Source organism: Urocampus carinirostris, chromosome 13 (assembly GCF_059441175.1).
Source record: "Urocampus carinirostris isolate Australia breed hairy pipefish chromosome 13, RoL_Ucar_1.0, whole genome shotgun sequence".
Taxonomy (NCBI): Eukaryota; Metazoa; Chordata; class Actinopteri; order Syngnathiformes; family Syngnathidae; genus Urocampus; species Urocampus carinirostris.
In genome coordinates this window covers 41095043-41112346 of record NC_142361.1, presented here as the reverse complement: position 1 = coordinate 41112346, position 17304 = coordinate 41095043, and the positions used below count along the sequence as shown (strand labels likewise).

General features: G+C 39.2%; 1 protein-coding gene across 1 annotated transcript in view; it reads right to left on the bottom strand.

Moving 5' to 3' along the window:
* The window catches only part of sptlc3 (serine palmitoyltransferase, long chain base subunit 3), a 40159-nt gene extending 29140 nt beyond the window's left edge, over positions 1-11019 (bottom strand). The window contains exons 1-5 of the mRNA XM_088352054.1: positions 10935-11019; positions 9839-10055; positions 5935-6096; positions 4679-4855; positions 2523-2677 (exon numbers count right to left, since the gene is read on the bottom strand). Coding sequence (XP_088208180.1) covers positions 2523-2677; positions 4679-4855; positions 5935-6096; positions 9839-9934 — 590 coding nt within the window. The 5' untranslated portion in view covers positions 9935-10055; positions 10935-11019. The remainder of the gene's footprint in view (positions 1-2522; positions 2678-4678; positions 4856-5934; positions 6097-9838; positions 10056-10934) is intronic.
* Positions 11020-17304: the final 6285 nt, after the last annotated feature.

The following is a 17304-nucleotide window of genomic DNA, read 5'->3' as shown; positions in this document are numbered from 1 at the left end:
ACGCTACAGTGGGCATTTGCACGTCACACTGGGTATTTGTATAATATATTGTATTCTTTTGGCTTTATTATTGTACTGTTCTCAGCTCAGGGATGCTGCTGGAAATGTGAATTTCCCTTAGGGGATGAATAAAGTATCTATCTATCTATCTATCTATCTATCTAATGCACTCTTATTGATGCGCTTCAAATTTAGGCCAGTCTCCAAGCACCATACCAGGGGGAACGAACATATATCTCGTGAGCCAGACATAGGAGTTCATATGGCTTGAGATCAAATTCGTGTCACGCTAATATTCTCTGCATCGTCTCGACCGTGCTATAAGCCTAGCTGAATTTAGCACACGGGAAGCCAAAATATCACTGGAAATGAAACAGGGTTGGTCTACGTGGTGCTATATTTAGGGCACAGTCTCAACTACAGTTTAGGATCAGGGCGTCCTACCAACGGACCCCGTTTTGGCTGTACGTCACTAGGGAATCCTTTATATTAAACAAGTCAAGTCAAGTCCTGTTTATTTGTTTGGCCCTTAATCACAAAGAGTTTCAAAGGGCTGCACAGATCAAAGACTATTGAAAACTACAGACTATTATGACACCATCCCCTCATCTAAAACAGTGAATGTTCATTGTTCAGACAAATGATAAAAACCGACAGAACAAACCGTAAACACTCAAAATCTCCTACAAAGCACCCAGAGCAATTGTTTGGGTGAGCGGAGCTATGCACGCACTCCCATCGCCCTCCCGCCCAGTGCCGTCTGTGCCGAAGGACTGAGCAATTAGGGAAAAAAACACTGGACCGTGTGTACAGTAAGATCAAACATCTAGTTGGATCCGCCCATCTCTGTCTGTCCCTCACCCCCTCATACACCGCCCCCTACGGAGGAAAACAAAGCCTATACAACAGGGACAGTACAAACATCTTCTTTGTTCCTTTATCTCTGTTTTCCTTATATCCTCACTGTAAAATGTGGACTGGAGTGCCACGTCCAGTTTCATTGTCACAATATATCCCATGTTGTAACAATGACAATAAAGGTATATTCTATTCTATTCTATTCTATTCTAAATAAGTTGGTATCCTTCTCGTTTGCAGTATTTTGAAAAATTTTGACAACAGAAATTTGTTCTCACCTTGTTTTGAAAACATTATTTAGGACAAAAAAACATAATTAAAATGAGCCCCAACACTCTTAAAAATATGCGAGAGGGAAACCAATGTATATTAATATGAGGCAGAAGGCTCTGGCATTATCATTTTTAACATTTCATCAAATCATCAAACATCACACAGTGGGGCGGCAGTAGCTCAGGAGGTAGAGCGATCGTTTTAAGATTAAGGGATCCCAGTTCGAATCCCGGCTTGTCCGTGTTACATGCCGAGGTGTCCTTGGGTAAGACACCGAAACCCCAATACCCCCAATAAGCAGGTTAGCGCCTTACATGGTTGCACAGATCACGGCCGCTATTGGGAAATGTGAAGCACAATGTAAAGCGCTTTGGGAAGTCATTGACTTGAAAAGCGCTATAGAAATGCAGATCATTTCATTTCATTTAAAATAAAATGTGCTGAATATTTTTTTGAATAATATTTTTCTTCTTTTAAGACTTTCATGTTTATCCTGGCGTGCCACGTCTCATCTTGTTGTAGACAATCTTCACTATTTTTTTATTAATAAAAGGGAAGACTATTTTATCTCTATATTTCACAGGTTAACTCCAGTTAAAATTTTGAGGAAGGCCTCAATTTAGGCCCAAATCCATTACTTCCCCTTCCCTTACATGTTGGCCCTTACTCTTGAAACGTGAGATCATAAGAAAACAAAGACTGTCCCATTCTTATGCAACGCGGAGGGGAAGGGACAAGGGACACACCACTCCACTTTTTTCTGACATGTTTTTCCTCTCCACATGAAGGAAATGTAAATTACAGAAAATGTTTAGAATATCAAGTAATTACTTTCAAAGTGATTTATTCAATGCAATATGATTTTTTTTTTAAAAAGAAACGCTAGCTGTGGTCTGTGCAGCCCCTTTGAGACTTCCTATGATTAAGGGCGTCACAAATAAACATGACATGACTTGACTAGCTCTTCAGCCAAAGCCTCACTTTACAACTCCATTCAGGACTGATTAGACCCAAAATCCCGATACCAAAGTACATAAATGTCAGTGATTTACGAACAAATATGTACATGGTAAATTCACATTAAGTGGGCAATTTGTTACCGACTCTGATTTTTGGAAAATTGTTGCTGCTATTGTCGTTTCACTGTCTTTTGTTGGAGTTTTTCTGACCCATTTACAATTTAGGACAGTCTACAAGCACTACTTTGGGAATATTTGCCATTGAAAACATGATATTAATCATCAATTTCATTTTTTCTCCGTAGATATGCACATACAAAATATTTTTCTTTTCTTTTTATGGCTTAAAAAGCCGTGCAAAACCTTTGAAATATTTAAGAAAAACCTTCAACCAGAAGGCAAAATGAGTGAGCTGTTTTGTCAAAAATCTACCTGAAGGTCCAGTTATAGTCATCAGAAACTCTCTCCATCAAGTCCACCACGGGCCCCGGCGTGCTGCACAGGGGCCGGTTCCAGTTGTCTCGGACTCTCATGTACAGGTTACGGGTGTAGAAGTTCTCAAAGTCTTGGTAAAGTGGTACGAAATCCTGCAAGGAGACAGATATTACCATAATCCCTCCTTTGTCTCGGTAATGTGGACAAGAATGGTAAGTGGTCTGCATTTCTATAGCTCTTTTCAAGTCAATGAAGACCTCCCAAAACGATTTACACTGTGCTTCACACTTACCCATTCACACACACTCTCACACAACAATAGGGAGTCAGTGTCTAGCCCAAGGACACTTCGATATATAACACAGAGGAATCGAACCTACAATCTCTTGATCCCAAGACGAGCACTCTACCTCCTGAGCTAATGCAGCCGCAATGCAAAGTAGCCATTGTGGATCAGGGATAATGGATAATAAATCATAGCCGCACGTGTGCTGATCATTTTAGATGGCAAGAATGCAAAAAAAAAAAACGCCACGCATGGATGGCACAAACAGTGTAGTATTTGAGGCGACCAATGATGGATCACTTCAGTGACCCAGCTCCTGCTCTCAGCAATAGTCGTCCAGGAGTAAGGGAACTCTCAGTGATATAGGATTGGGGATAATAGACTGTGGCCGTAGCAGTTCAGGTGAATTTAGGCCGAATAAGTGGGGAAAAAGAGCCTCAAGGCCCTGACAAACGTTCCTTCTGCCGGTCCCTGCGCAAAGCAATATGGTATTTGATGATAATGGATCAAGGCTGCACCAGTGAAGTTCATTGTAGGTGTAAAAAAAAATGCAAAAAAATAAAGCCTCCAGTTCCTACAAAAGTGCCTTCCACATTTATTTCTGGGCAAAGCACTTTTTAAGGACCTTTAACAAATTTTCCAATAATTCCAGTACCAATTAAAGAACAAATCTACTGCCCATCAAAAGAACGGGACCCTAGACCATAGTTTCAAACCTAACTCTATCCCCACCCCAAAAGTTGATTTAAAACCCCAATTTACAGGCCAAGCTCTAGCTCCTAACCCTATCTGTAACCCTTTCCCTAACCCTGTTTTGAACTGTAACTTAGCTCTAAATGTATTTTTGAACCCCGTGTTAGATTTAGAACCCTTATATGAATTAAAAATGTAGTTACAAACCTTAGCCCTACACCTAATGCTAGCTGTAACCGTAGCTTTAACCCCGTTTCAAACTGTAACATATTTAGGAACCCTAAATTCAGTTTAGAACCCTAATATGCACTATAAACCAAAGTTTCTAGCCCCAATTTTTGGGAACTGTAAAATAAGTTTAAAGCCCTTATTTGACCATCTAACCAAAGAAACATGCCAACATTTTCTAGAATTGATAAGCACTTCATCTAAAATGTAAGCACTTTTCAAAGATTTCAAGGTGGATCATGGAATGCAGTCACGTGAGTGCAGTTTACTTGATTTTTAATAACTTGCACTTCAGCTTCAGAGTACAAAGCGCAAAGTAAGTTTATTTGTGATGCCTTTTATCACAAAACGTCTGAAAAGGCCAAACAGACTAACATGAAGCAGTTTTAACTGGCGGTTCAAGCTTTAACGGTTCAAGCTTTAAAAGTGCTTTAACATACCTAGTTTTAAAGCTGCTTTTGCTATCGAGTTAAATGCGGCTTTAAATCTTTAACTTTCTAATCAGTCAGCGCTCTGTCGATATCTACAAATCAACAGGTAAAGCTCTAAAAGTAATTGAATGTGTAGAGTTAATGTTTTAAAATTGAAGCCTTTAAGCTTTTAAGCTAAAACATTTTTAAAGCTTTAACTGTGAACCCCCTTTAGAGCTTTGAGATAATAGTTAACCTGATGTATAAAGCGGTTTTAACTCACAGTTTCAACTTCCTATTAAGCTTTAACGGCGGAGAGTTCATGTTATCGAGCCATTTTAAGTAGCGAGGGATCACAGTCTTGCAAAAGCTCCACGAGTGTTGGACTCGAATCGTCTCCATGGCGACAAGTGACAGCGTTTGGTGGCTCTCTCCTCTCCTCCGGGGTCTAATTAGTCGTTCTTCTCCCGGTTCTCACCCCTGCGAGAAACGACCGTACACGCCCCGTAATTGGCAGGCCCTCGAGCGCCACCTACCTTCTGCTCCTCTCTTTCCCGGGCCAGGTTACGTTTCTCGATGCCCACGGCCCGCAGGAAGTCCCTGAAGTAACCGAAGAGGGTGACGATGCCGAAGCCCACGTAAGTCATGACGGCCACGTGCATGGGCGGCTTCTCAAAGCCTTCCTCCTTGACTTGACCACCCTGGACGGGATTCTGGGCAACAAAACAAGTGTCAGTATATAGAGGACCGACAATTTTGAAATCAAAACTCTGAGAGATTCTGTGCCACAAAAAAACATTTTTGGAATTAGAGGTCGACCTATGATCGGGCAGGCCGATGATCTGCATTGGTCATTTGGGAATTTGACTGATATCGGTATTTCTTTTTTATGCGTCGGGTCTATTATCATCTCTGTCCTACTCCTCCCTTCCTTGCTACCCACCCCGTGCTTTCTGATTGGATAAGCAGCTGCTGGAGCAAAAGCTTTCCCGACTTCACAAACTGCAGACTGCAAACTGTGGCAGCTCCGTTAACTCATGAGTCCCGACACACCTGATATTTGAAAAATTTTCGACTGTGCCGTGAATTAAGAGATTAAAAAAAGTGTGGTTCATTTTTTTTAGGGAAGCGCTTTAGATACTGATATGTTAGCCCTTATCATAACATCAGTTGGTTTATTTAAGCGTGTGTGTTTGCGATTGAGAGAGCATAAAAAGCGTGCTAACGTGGAAATGATGAGCTGCTACCATAACACGAGTTCGTCAAGCTAGCTCTAATTTCAATGCACTTTTTGGTTTATTGTCAGGTTGATAGACAAACACTTAATTTTTTTTTTATTGTAGAATATTCTGTTCTTTTGTGCACTATTTTGCCATCCATCCAAAACGTCAATATTTGAATAAAGAGGAGGACGTTAAAAATGTCCTAAAGATATCCTATTCATCAATTGATCCCCAAAAAATGGACAGAATCATGGATTGGGAAAATAACCGCTAGTTGCAACCCTAGCATTCATACATTTACATATGATTAATATTATTAAAACATTTTGGGGGGGATTTATACCGCCATTTATTACCATTTTCTTTAAACATTTGTTTTTAGGATTGTCATTTTGAATTTGTCTACAGCAAATTGTTGGATTTTAAGTTTTGAAATGTCTGATATGCACACATCCATTTTTGTATTCAGTGTTATTTTTGATTTTTAGCATTGGCATTTTTCGTGGTCCGCCATATCAGCCGTCACCAATCATGCTTTAAGAAAAGAGATTTGACTAAACGCAGACTACCTTGTGCTCCTTGGTGGCCCGGGCGTAGGTCGCTTTCCCGGTTTTGAGGAAGTCCGCCAGGTAGCCAAACAGGAAGCCGACGTACGAGCACAAGTATAGAGGAATGGCCGCCAGCGCCGGAACATCTTCGCAAGACTCCGTTTTCTGCTGCAGGGACGAGTTCTAAACAAGCAGAAGCCCTCGTTAGAATTCGAGCGACAGATTTTGTTTGGCTCCGGTGCAAACACGGCCAAATAACAATACGATCGTCGTAATCCGTTTTGTACATCTTAATTGGAGAGAGTCTGCAGAACGACATCACGTCTTTCGAGCATTGCAGCCAAATGATTCTTGGCAGTGCTTTATTCGAGCACAACACCTTTTAATCTGCATTTCTTTGGCAAGTAGCATCGTTCTTCAGAGCCAATAAAATGGGATCGTGCAAAAGCCTAATAGCGTTTTCCAGTCCTCCATTTTTGGCAAGTAAAATCATTTTTCAGAGCCCACCCAATATGCAATATTTTCTTATGTGATAATACAAGCGGATAACCATTTCAAAGCTTAGATTTATTGATGCGGTCTGAATAATAATTGTTGCTTACAATCAGAATTGTTTCCAATCCTTGTACTGTATTCCATATTTATACAGAATAAAACATTTTATTTACAGTGAGTGTTTACCATTAAATTTCGTGAGACCCCGGTGGGAAGACAGTTTAGGGTCATTGTTTTAATTTCCTTTTCTACTTTTTGTCCTCCGTACGGCTATTTCTCTCTTGCCCCATTCTTCCCACACCCTCCCTACCTCTGCTCAGCAAAAAAAAAACATTTTATCCAAGAAATCAAATGATCAAAAGATGAAAAAAGGTGCAAGTGAGCACACCATGGCAATTGCGATCTTTTATACACCGAGATAACTTAAGGTTCTTTTGATTGACTTTACATTTATATACATTTAAAACTATGATATTTTTTTTAATATTACAGGTTTGAGACCTTCAACAGTAAGAACGTCATATAAAAACCCCGTTTTCTCACTTTTTGCTTACGGTATATTTCATTGAGCGGATTAATGGAGAATGAGAGTATTGTGATCGAGTTCTTTTTTTCTATAATGCAATTTAAAAAATGGCATCCATTCGGGATTCATTAAGTCAATCTAAAGTTGCAATGCTCATCATATTAGATTTGCTTGCTAAAATACTTTTAAAAATAAAAATAAATTCATGATGCTAAATTGCTTCTGAAAACAGAACCAAGGCTCTTATGCTGAATCCTTGATTTGTGACACACTGCTGAGCTTGATGCTCAATTCTGATTTCTTCATTTTCCTCATGTTGAGGTTTTTGAGTTTTTCCTTGCCCTCATGTAGGTTTTAGATCTAGGGATGGTGGTCCGTGCAGCACTTTGAGCCTCTTTATGATTAAAGGCGTCACAAATAAACACAACTTGACTTAAAATCGATTAAAATCGATGTGTTGGCAATGAATGGGTCCCTGGATTGGTTGCGTGGCGCGATTGATGCCTCACCAATGAGCCAATGACGTGACACGCAGTGCAAATCGGCGAGCATAACGGAGGGAAGTGGAGTGCCAACTAAGGTGCTATTTTCAAAGAATACGCTTAATTCGACTGATGAAACACGTCGGATGCGGAGAAAACCGTTCGACCGAAAGAGTGGGAGCACTCCAAACTTCACAAAACAAACAAGTGATACGGCACGGGAGCACCGCGATGATGAGGCAGCACTCAAAACCCAAACGAGGAGTCACTGACGAGGATGAAGGGAACTCAGTTGAAGGGTTAAATTTGGAATATTCTGGCAAAGTCTGTGTGATTAAGTGAGAAAACGTAACATTAGCCACTGGTCGCTTGCTTGTTAGTGACTGCGCGTGTGTGTGAGCGAGATATGTTTTATTTCAGTTGAATGAATGAATGTAATGAAAGTGTATTTGGGCACAACACACCAGAAAAAAGAGTCAACCACTAATTAACAAAGGAAGAACAAATTATTTGCACCCAAAAAAAACAAACAAAAAAAACAGAACAATACAATAGGCTTAAGCAGTGTTTAATTATGCTTCATTAGAAAAAAAAAAGCTCAACTTGCGCACAATGGTGTTAATAAGTTCCCGATTAAGCATCAAGTTTGACTTTTCTGCCAAAGTCTGGGTGATTCTTGTCTCATAATAATACTCATAACTATACGTTCTTCTCTCAATAGAAAACAGAAGACAATGACATCGTGCGCAACAAAGCAGAAGCGGTCATCGCTGTGATCCTTGTTGACGTGCTTACATTTTTTTTGCAATACAAAGTTCTCAAAGAAGGTGATAATAGTTACTTTTTGCTTGTTAATGTTGAAAATCATGTCACCGGGTCCCCACATTTGGATGTTTTTCTTGTTCCAAAAGCTCATGTCCATTAAAACACCAAAGGTGCCTTTTTTGCACTTTATAAAACAAAGTATATATTTGCAGGTGAATAACAAATTTGTATGCATTATGTTTGTTATTTGACAAACACCGTTTTTTGTTGTTGTCGTTGTTTAATGTCGTAGAATATTCGGTTTTGTGCATTACTTTAGTATTTGTCTACAACATTTCAATATTTGAAAAAAGAAAAGGAAATTAATAAAAAATAGAATCGTCAGATTAATTCGAATATTGAAATAATTGTTTGTTGCAGCCCTAAATCAACCAACTGAAATATTTAAAGAGTTTCATGATTATTTTAACACCGTCGATGATGGCTCAAAGCCGAATTGAGTACGGTACTTTTTCATGATAATCTAATCATTGGAGATTTGAGTGTTTGCCATCATAAGCAATATAAACACAACAAACAAACAAAAATAATCCACTATAAATGACATTTTTGTTTTTTTATTACATTGAATAAAATCAATATCTTTATTACAATATTGTAATTTTTCTCAGACTGTCCTAGATATATATTTTCTTATATTACAAGGAAATCAAGTTAAAATAGCTTTTTAGTTGCACTATTGTGCTAATGGTTGGATCCATTGAGCTCCCGGGTGGTAGGGTCACCATTTCCTGCGGTGTGTCTTGGGCAAGTGCAGTCTGGTGGCGCCCATCTCATCATCTTTTTCTATCTTATTTTTCTTTTTCAAGTCTTATGAGATATTTATCCTGGAATGTCATATCTATTCTTATTGCAAAGAATGTAAACTATGTCTTTATTAATGACAATAAAGACTGTGATTCTATTTGTTTTATTGCATATCACCATATACTCATTTATGAGACAGTATTATAATTATTAAATTTGTTAAGTTATAAGTTAAAACAGCTTAAAACCGTTTCCATTGCGCTTACAACTAAGGCCAGTCTACAAGCACTACCTTGTAAATATATCCGCCTATTTCTTTTTATTTTTCTCTCTCAAGTCTTTCAGGACATGTTTATTCTGGAGTGTCACATCTCATCTTATTGTAAACTACATTTTTACCAATGACAAGATCATTTTAACAGTGCTTGTGTAAAGATATAGGTCATGAAAATAAACAACCATTGGAGAAAAAAAAAATCAGTGCAAGGTGGCACTCCTCATTTCCACAGCCTGAAGGCAAAAAAAAACCTGCTTTACTTAGCAGGTAAACTCGACTAGGGTGGGGTCTCTTCCTACTTTAGGACACTTTATATTCAACTTTCGCATAATTTGCTCTCCAACGCACCCACATGAAGTCAATAAATAACCAGACCGTGCACCTTTATTTCATCGTGGAGGTAGACTAAATGACCAGATCCAAATAATTCCATAATGAAAGTAAGAGAATTACAAATATAGTGTTGCACAAAGTCTGCCTACGTCACAAAGCCACGCGAACCCTTGAAGCCACTTTGCCGCAAAATTGACTCCATGCATTTTGGTGTCATTCAAAATGATGTCGTTTTCTTACCTGAGTCGGGTTGTGGCAGGTATGTTTCCCCTTGAAATTGAGTCCATTTTGTTTTGGGGGGGCTAACTTTTCGCACCAAACTCCCCCCTGCACCATGGCGAGACAATTGCTGTCAAGTTTCCGGCAGGTAGCCAAAGCAGGTGACTCAACTTCCGGCTTCCGTCACTGTCACTCTCAACCCATCCTTTGATTGTCGTTTCCACGACGGAAGTAACATCTTCAAGGCAATATTGCAAAAATTTCAAAATAAAAGTCAAATTAAATCATGGTCGATCAACCTTTGTAGTGGTTCACAGTGTCGACAGTACGGGATAAAAATTGCGAAACTAATAAAGTAATAGGATAAAAAAATCACGTCTGATATAAGTGTATATAGAGTGAAAAGATCACTTTTATTCACAATTTACTTTTTTTCAGGAATAATATAATTTCGATTTACCGTATCTAGAGTACGTGATACAATTTACGAACCTAGAAAAGGGATAGAAAATAACGTAAGATTAAGAACGTGTACAGAGAGGAAAGAAAACTTGTATTAACAGTTTACTTTATTTTAGTAGTACAGTAAAATCATTTACCAACGAATGGTGCTGTTGCTTTATGCTAGCTCTTCGTTAAAACCCGTGCCGTTATCTTTATCAACGTACGAACAAACGGATTATCAACGTAAAAGTCATAAAATAAAGGAATAAACTTTTATTTAGTCATAATATATGTAATAATACAAGTTTATCAACGGTTTCTAGCTCTTGATGCGAACAGTCCGCTCATTAGCATTGGAAATGTCAGATTGGCGCATGCGCGTTAATACTATAATGCCAACAAGATAATAGAATAGAAAACAATATCGGATATAAATATATACAGGGATTAAATAGCACTTATATGATTACTACTGTACATACATGTTTAATGAAGTAATTATATAAATTTACCAGCGGAAGGTGCTGTTGCTTTATGCTAGCTTCTTTTTTGGTATTGTTTTTTTACCAACGTACGAAATGATGAACCCCAAAAGGTGACAACGCAGTGTTGGCTAAAATTGTAATCAAAGAGGAAATACTTATGTTATTACCAAATAGAAATTGCATTTTACCATGGATAGCGCTGTTCTATGCGAGCGCTTCAGGAACTGTTCTGCGCATGAGCATTGTAGATAATTATCAGGCGATGTGGCGAAGCGTGATGACTTCACCAATCCACGGTGTTTTCTTCTTTCTTTGCTACATTAAAAATGTAATTTTGTCCCACTCAATTTGATTTTTGCTGCTAAATTGATCGTCTTTTTTGCACTAAACATTTTAGTCTATCAATGACTTAGGTTTTTAAGCATCTGGGGACGGCCATTTTGAGCGTTTTGTCGAGGGATGATGACGTTACCAATTCACAGTATCACCCGCTTTTTTTGCAATATCAAATATGGTTTATTTTTTATTCCACTCAACTTGCTTTTGCCTCTACAATAGTAAACGTTTCTGTCGAAAACATTGCAGTCTATCGATAACTCGTGTTTTTAGCATCTGGGGGCCGCCATTTTAGGAGTTGGTGTCAAGGGATTAGGACGCCACCAATTCACGGTATCCTTGCTTTCTTTGCTATATCAAAATGGTTTTTTTTTGTATAGCTGGTGGCACAGTGGTTAAAATGTATTCATCTTAAGGCTAGGACCTTAGCTTGGCCTTTTGGCTGAGAGTAAGAGTCCCGGCTCCTAGGCTTTGTAGCGTATTATGAACTGACCGATAACAGATAATGAACAAAGAAGATAGAACAATAACCCTTAAAAAATCCCCACCCACTCAAATCTCTTGTGTTATTGTGGAAAATATCCGTCGAACGAATCCTCCTGTTTTATCTATCCTGTGGCGGCTATTTTGAGAACTGATGTCGAGGGATGAGGATGTCATAAACATACAGCAGTGCCCACTTTGTTTGCATAGCTTTCGACATATATGTTTTCCACATATTTTATCCGTTTTCAAATTGTGTACACTGCGTCACAATTTTTGTACGTAAAACTAGAAAGAAACACGCTTTTTTTGTGAGACCGATCTCGTCTTTATCATCTAATCTGCTACGTATTATAAACCACACTAAATTTACTGCAAGTGGAGAATGCAAGAAAGATGCGGAATTTTTTTTTTGTGTTGTTTGTTTGGTAAATAAAGTAAATTTATTGACACAAAAGATCTTTGTTTTTGTCCTACATAGTCTGTACTGGGAGTAAACAGGCGCAGTGTTGCGTCTGTAAGCTTTATTATCGCAAAATACGGGGAATTCCAATACTTAATAAGGGGTGCAAATGACTGAAGTTGACAGGAATGCGTTTGCAACATCAAAAAAATTATTTTATTCGACTCAAATTGCTTTTTTCTGCTGCAAGAGTCAATGTTTTTGTCACAAACATTTTTGTCTAAGAATAGATGTCGAGGGATGGTTATATCATCACTACATGGCGGTACCCAATTTCATTATAATGTATATTTCTTTTAGTGCTACAACAATTAATGTTTATGTGGCAAACATTGTAGTTTATAGATTACTTTTTTTGTGTTCTTAGCATCTGGGGGTGGTTATTTTGAGAACTTTGTGTCGAGGGTTGATGACATCATCAATCTATTGCTATCTATTGCTACAATGGCGTTATCCAGGACCGGAGTGGGACCCTTTTTCAGTTCAGATGTTTTCTACCCAAAGTTGGCCCACAAAGCTATAGAAGAGGAATTGGAATGAATGGAACGGCAGCGAACTCATATGAAGCATTTCTATTTGGAAGAAATTCAAGTTAACAGAAAACAATTTAATTTAATTCAATTCAATTCAAAGGAAAAAGCCAACCCAAAATTCCACCTGTTCTTCCAGATTAGCCACTCTGGCATCGGCGGTACCTATATCCTTTGCAACATTAAAAATATTCATTTTATTTCATTCCAATTTCCTTTTTTTTTTGCTTTTGGTGTCAAAAATCCGTCATCGTTCATTAACAGACTCGAGCTGTCGCCGCCTTGTTCGCCGTGACGAATGAAGCCATTAAAGGGCCGCCGACAGATCAGGGGACCTTTCGATGAAAGCAGGAAGAAAACGAGAGGAAGAAGCTTCCTGCTGAGTATGACTCCAACTGTTGGAAGGAGAAGCCGACAAACGAGGAGGGAGGGGCCACCCGCATTCTCCATGTTTTGCGAACGTTCTGCCGCTAGATTTCAAGAAATCCGGTTTCTTTGGTTTCCAACGGCAACAACTTTGTCGTTGCCAAACGCTCATCAATCAAAGATCCCGATCGCTATAAAGAAACTCAAAACCAATTTTCTGTACGAACAAAGTGGCTCATAAAACCCAGCAAATGACATCAGAATCCAATGAAATGGCTTTTCGTTTTTCACCCTTACAAATCTTTATTACGTATTGTCATTGGATGCACCAGTGCAGCACAAAGCAAATTACCGTACTTTCCGCACTATAAGGCCAACGGGATGACAAAGCACCCCCCCAAAAAAAAGCATTTTGTTATATATTTTACACATATAGGGTGTCACGAGACCGGACCAGATCGGAGGCAGGAGGCAGGAAGGATGAACTCAATCGCGTAACGACCAGTTACTTTTATTTAGCAAAATAAAAGTTGTCCAACACTCAGGGACAAAACAAAACAAAAACAGGCTTACAGGCAAACAGGAACTCCGACTAGGAATACTCACAAAAGGAGGCTTTTACTCAGAACGGGCAAACACAGGTTTCCACAAGTCAAACAGAACAGATTAATGCAGAACAGAAAACGCAATGAACCAGCAACCGGCGATCCCCAAAACCCGCCTTTAAGAAGCACACACGCAAATTAGACGATCTGCTACAGCCGGTGCCCAGGGGGCGGGGCCAGCCGGTCGCCACGGCGACCATGCTGGACATGACATAAGGTACTTTGGAATACGAGACAACTGGAATTAAAACTAAGAGCTAGGGTTGCATACAAAATAAATAGATTTCAATTGAAATTAATCAAATAACAGAAAATAGATCAACATGATGGCATCTGCTTTCACCACTAAAATTAATTTCTGAAACAAACAATTAACATGTTAACCACTGGAGGGCACTCAAAAGACCACACTATATGTTTCTCAAAGGCAGTACAGTTACCGTATGCCATATCATATAAGTATCATGAGTGTCATTATCAAACATATGACAATTTCGAGGTTCATTTCCCTTTTTCTTGTTGCCAAATGAAACTGTGAATATATATATATATATATATATATATATATATATATATATATATATATATATATATATATATATATATATATATATATTATTGCACAAAACGATGGAAAAAAATGTTTATAAATCCATCCACCATTATCTGCACAGCTTATCCTCAGTAGGGTCGCGGGGGTTCTGGAGCCCATCTCATCTATCTTCGGGCAGCTTTCATTGCGCTATTATTAGAGTGCACTATTCTTGATTGCATTATGATTTTAATCATTTAGGCCAGTTTTTATAAGCACTATTTTGTAATGAGTATTTTTTGCCTATTTGTCCTGATAGTCTTTGATCTTTTTCCTCTGCAAAGTCTCTCTGTGACATGTTTTACCCCAGAGTGCCGTGTCTAATCTCATTGCGTGCAATTTTTCACAACCTTGATATTAATGACCAGAAAGACAATTCTTTTTTGTCATTTCACGGTAACCATGCATTTCCAATCGGATCCAGCGTATTTTACGCTAAATGAGGCGCTCTCTCGAATCACTGCCCAGTTTATGGTTTTGAGGTGCACCTTATAGTCTATGCCAACACAGAATATCATCCTTATTTTTAGATATTGTACGAAAGATCATTGTCTAGACCAGGGGTGTCACACTCATTTGAACTCGTGGGCCACACGATGGAACAAACATTCTCTCGGGGGCCGTACTAGAAAATTAGAGAGAGAAAAAAGGGAGAGAAAGAAATAAGAGAAAGAGGGAGAGAGAAAAAGAGAGGGGGTGGGACAAAGAAAGAGAGGAAGGGAGAAAGAGAGAGCGAGAATGTGAGACACAAGAGAGATTAAAGATAAATAGTGAAAGAGGGGGAAAGAAAGAGAGAAAGAAGGAAATCCAAAAAGAAATAGCGAGAAAAAGAAGAGAAAGGAGAATAATAGAAAGAGAAACGGGGGAAAGAGATAAGGGAAAAGCAAGAGAGAGAGAGAGAGAGAAAGAGACAGAGAAAGAGAGAGAGAGAGAGAGAGAAAAGACAGAGAAAAGGAAAAAGGGAAGAGAGCAAAAGAATCTAAAAGGGCACAGAGAAAGAAAGAGACAAAGAAGAACAAAGAGAGAGAGAGAGAGAGCAATCAATACAAGTACAGCTTTTGTGAGGGGCACCTGGCTTTGGCAACATAAAGTGGACATATTTTAACCTGCAGCTCCTTTTTCTCTTGCGCTTCCCTCAGCTTTGTCTCACGGGCCCTTAGCCGGCCTGATCTGGCCCGCGGGCCGCCTGTTTGACACCCTGGGTCTAGACAGACTGTAAGTCCTTCTTTGGAACCCGAAAGACTCGGTAAGTCTAATCGCCGGAGACCTGCCGGTTCTCTTCCTTCACCGTGTCCTTGAGCAAGGCACAGCACCATAAAATATGCATTGACTTCATCGCTTTTCTTATGATTTTATATTTCTTTTTGAAATGGTGCGAAGGGATGATCGAAAAAAAAGGGAGTAGAAAAAAACACTCCCACATTCAAAATACTTTTGGGAAAACATTTCATTGCTTCTTAGAGAAGATCTGACATTTTCCCCCTTCTTGTTATTGATGGATGTTTTAATTTCCTTCCAGGATTGATTTTTCGATTTCCTCCTTCCCTTTTCTCATATTAAGCAAAAGATTATTAAATGCACATGGCCTTTTTCCCTGAAAAGAGAAGAATTCATTAAAAGCCAGAGCGAATAAAAAGATTGCCTTCCTTGAATACAAATGGCTGGGTGGTGGGATTATATATATATATATATATATATATATATATATATATATATATATATATATATATATATATATATATATATATATATATATATATATATATACAGTGCAACCTGGCTAGTTCGCGGTTCCACTTTTGCGGGTTCAGAGCTTCGCGGGTCTAAAAAATATACCTTACCTTCTCAATAAAAGCATTTATTGACTTGACGCCATTGAGTGCGAGGTTATGTCAACTGAAGACACGGTGTGGACACTCTTAATGTGAAGGGGAGGGGGAGGCCCTGACACAATGCTTAGTCATTACCGCTTCGCTCACCCCCCCTCCTTCAACTCCTCCCACCTCGCCCCCTTCTTATGTGGTGCTCGTTTATCATGGAGGAACTCGGCAACGCGGCGTAAGTATATTCTCTTCCGTCACATTTCATCTCAAGTTTGACTTTATTATACCAAAAGCGAGCGGTTGTTTGTACTACCTAAACACGGCTAATTGTGCGCGGTTTCGTGTATTTGTTGTAAAAGCCGTTCGATGCCGCTAGCTAAAGTATGTTGTTATTGTCAGAAGGTAGCTCTTTCACTTTCATTAAAATGAACACAGAACATTTTTTTAAGTGTTGTTTCCCAAAACGCTTCACAAACACTCATCAAATATCACATTTTCACTGTTTTTATTTTCAATATGTAACCGGTAGTGTTAACAAGCCAAAAAAACTGCGATGGCTGCATGTGGTTGAGAGCGGTTAATACAATCATACTGAATGGTTGGTAGTGGTTTCGCCGCAGTCCTATTCCGTGTAAATTGCTTATTTAAGACATGGCTACACTTGTGGGTCATGTTTTGGTCCATTCAGTTCCAGTGTGAAGAGTTCTGGTTGAGTCACCCAATAACTCCTAGCCATCATGCCAGCGATCACTTCGGTTTAATGGCAAGGGGGGGGGTATAACGTATACCTGTATACGTTTTTTGAAGCATTTTTGAATGGGCGCCGCTACTTCGCGGATTTTCCGTTTTCGCGGGTGGTCTCGGTGTCGGTCCCCATTAACTGCGATAACCGAGGGATTACTGTATAAAAATATACACAATGATAGGGAGTCAGCCATGCAAGGCGCCTACCTCCTTGTAGGGGTCATTAGGGGTTCAGCCTCTTGCCCAAAGACACTCCAGCATTTAACTCGAAGGATAATTTATGTAGTAGTAATTTTGGCCTGAAAAGGGATGGGCCTCACCAGGCTGTACTTGCCCAAGACACACCACAGGAAATAGGCTGCCCCTACGATCCAAGTGGTGAAGGGATCCACACCCGCCCATTTTTGTATCATGTCTGTAGTATTTAGATCGTCTTTTGGTATTATTTGGGGATTTTTTCTGCAGCAATATTTTGGTCGAGGTTTGTATCTTCCCTTGTGCTTTGCGGCACTCGTTTTGAGTTGCACTTTAAAATGCAGCGGTAACAAGTCGTCAAATATTACACATTGTCCCTTTAGAGGCTGAAATACCAATATCTCGGAGAGTCTGTCACGAT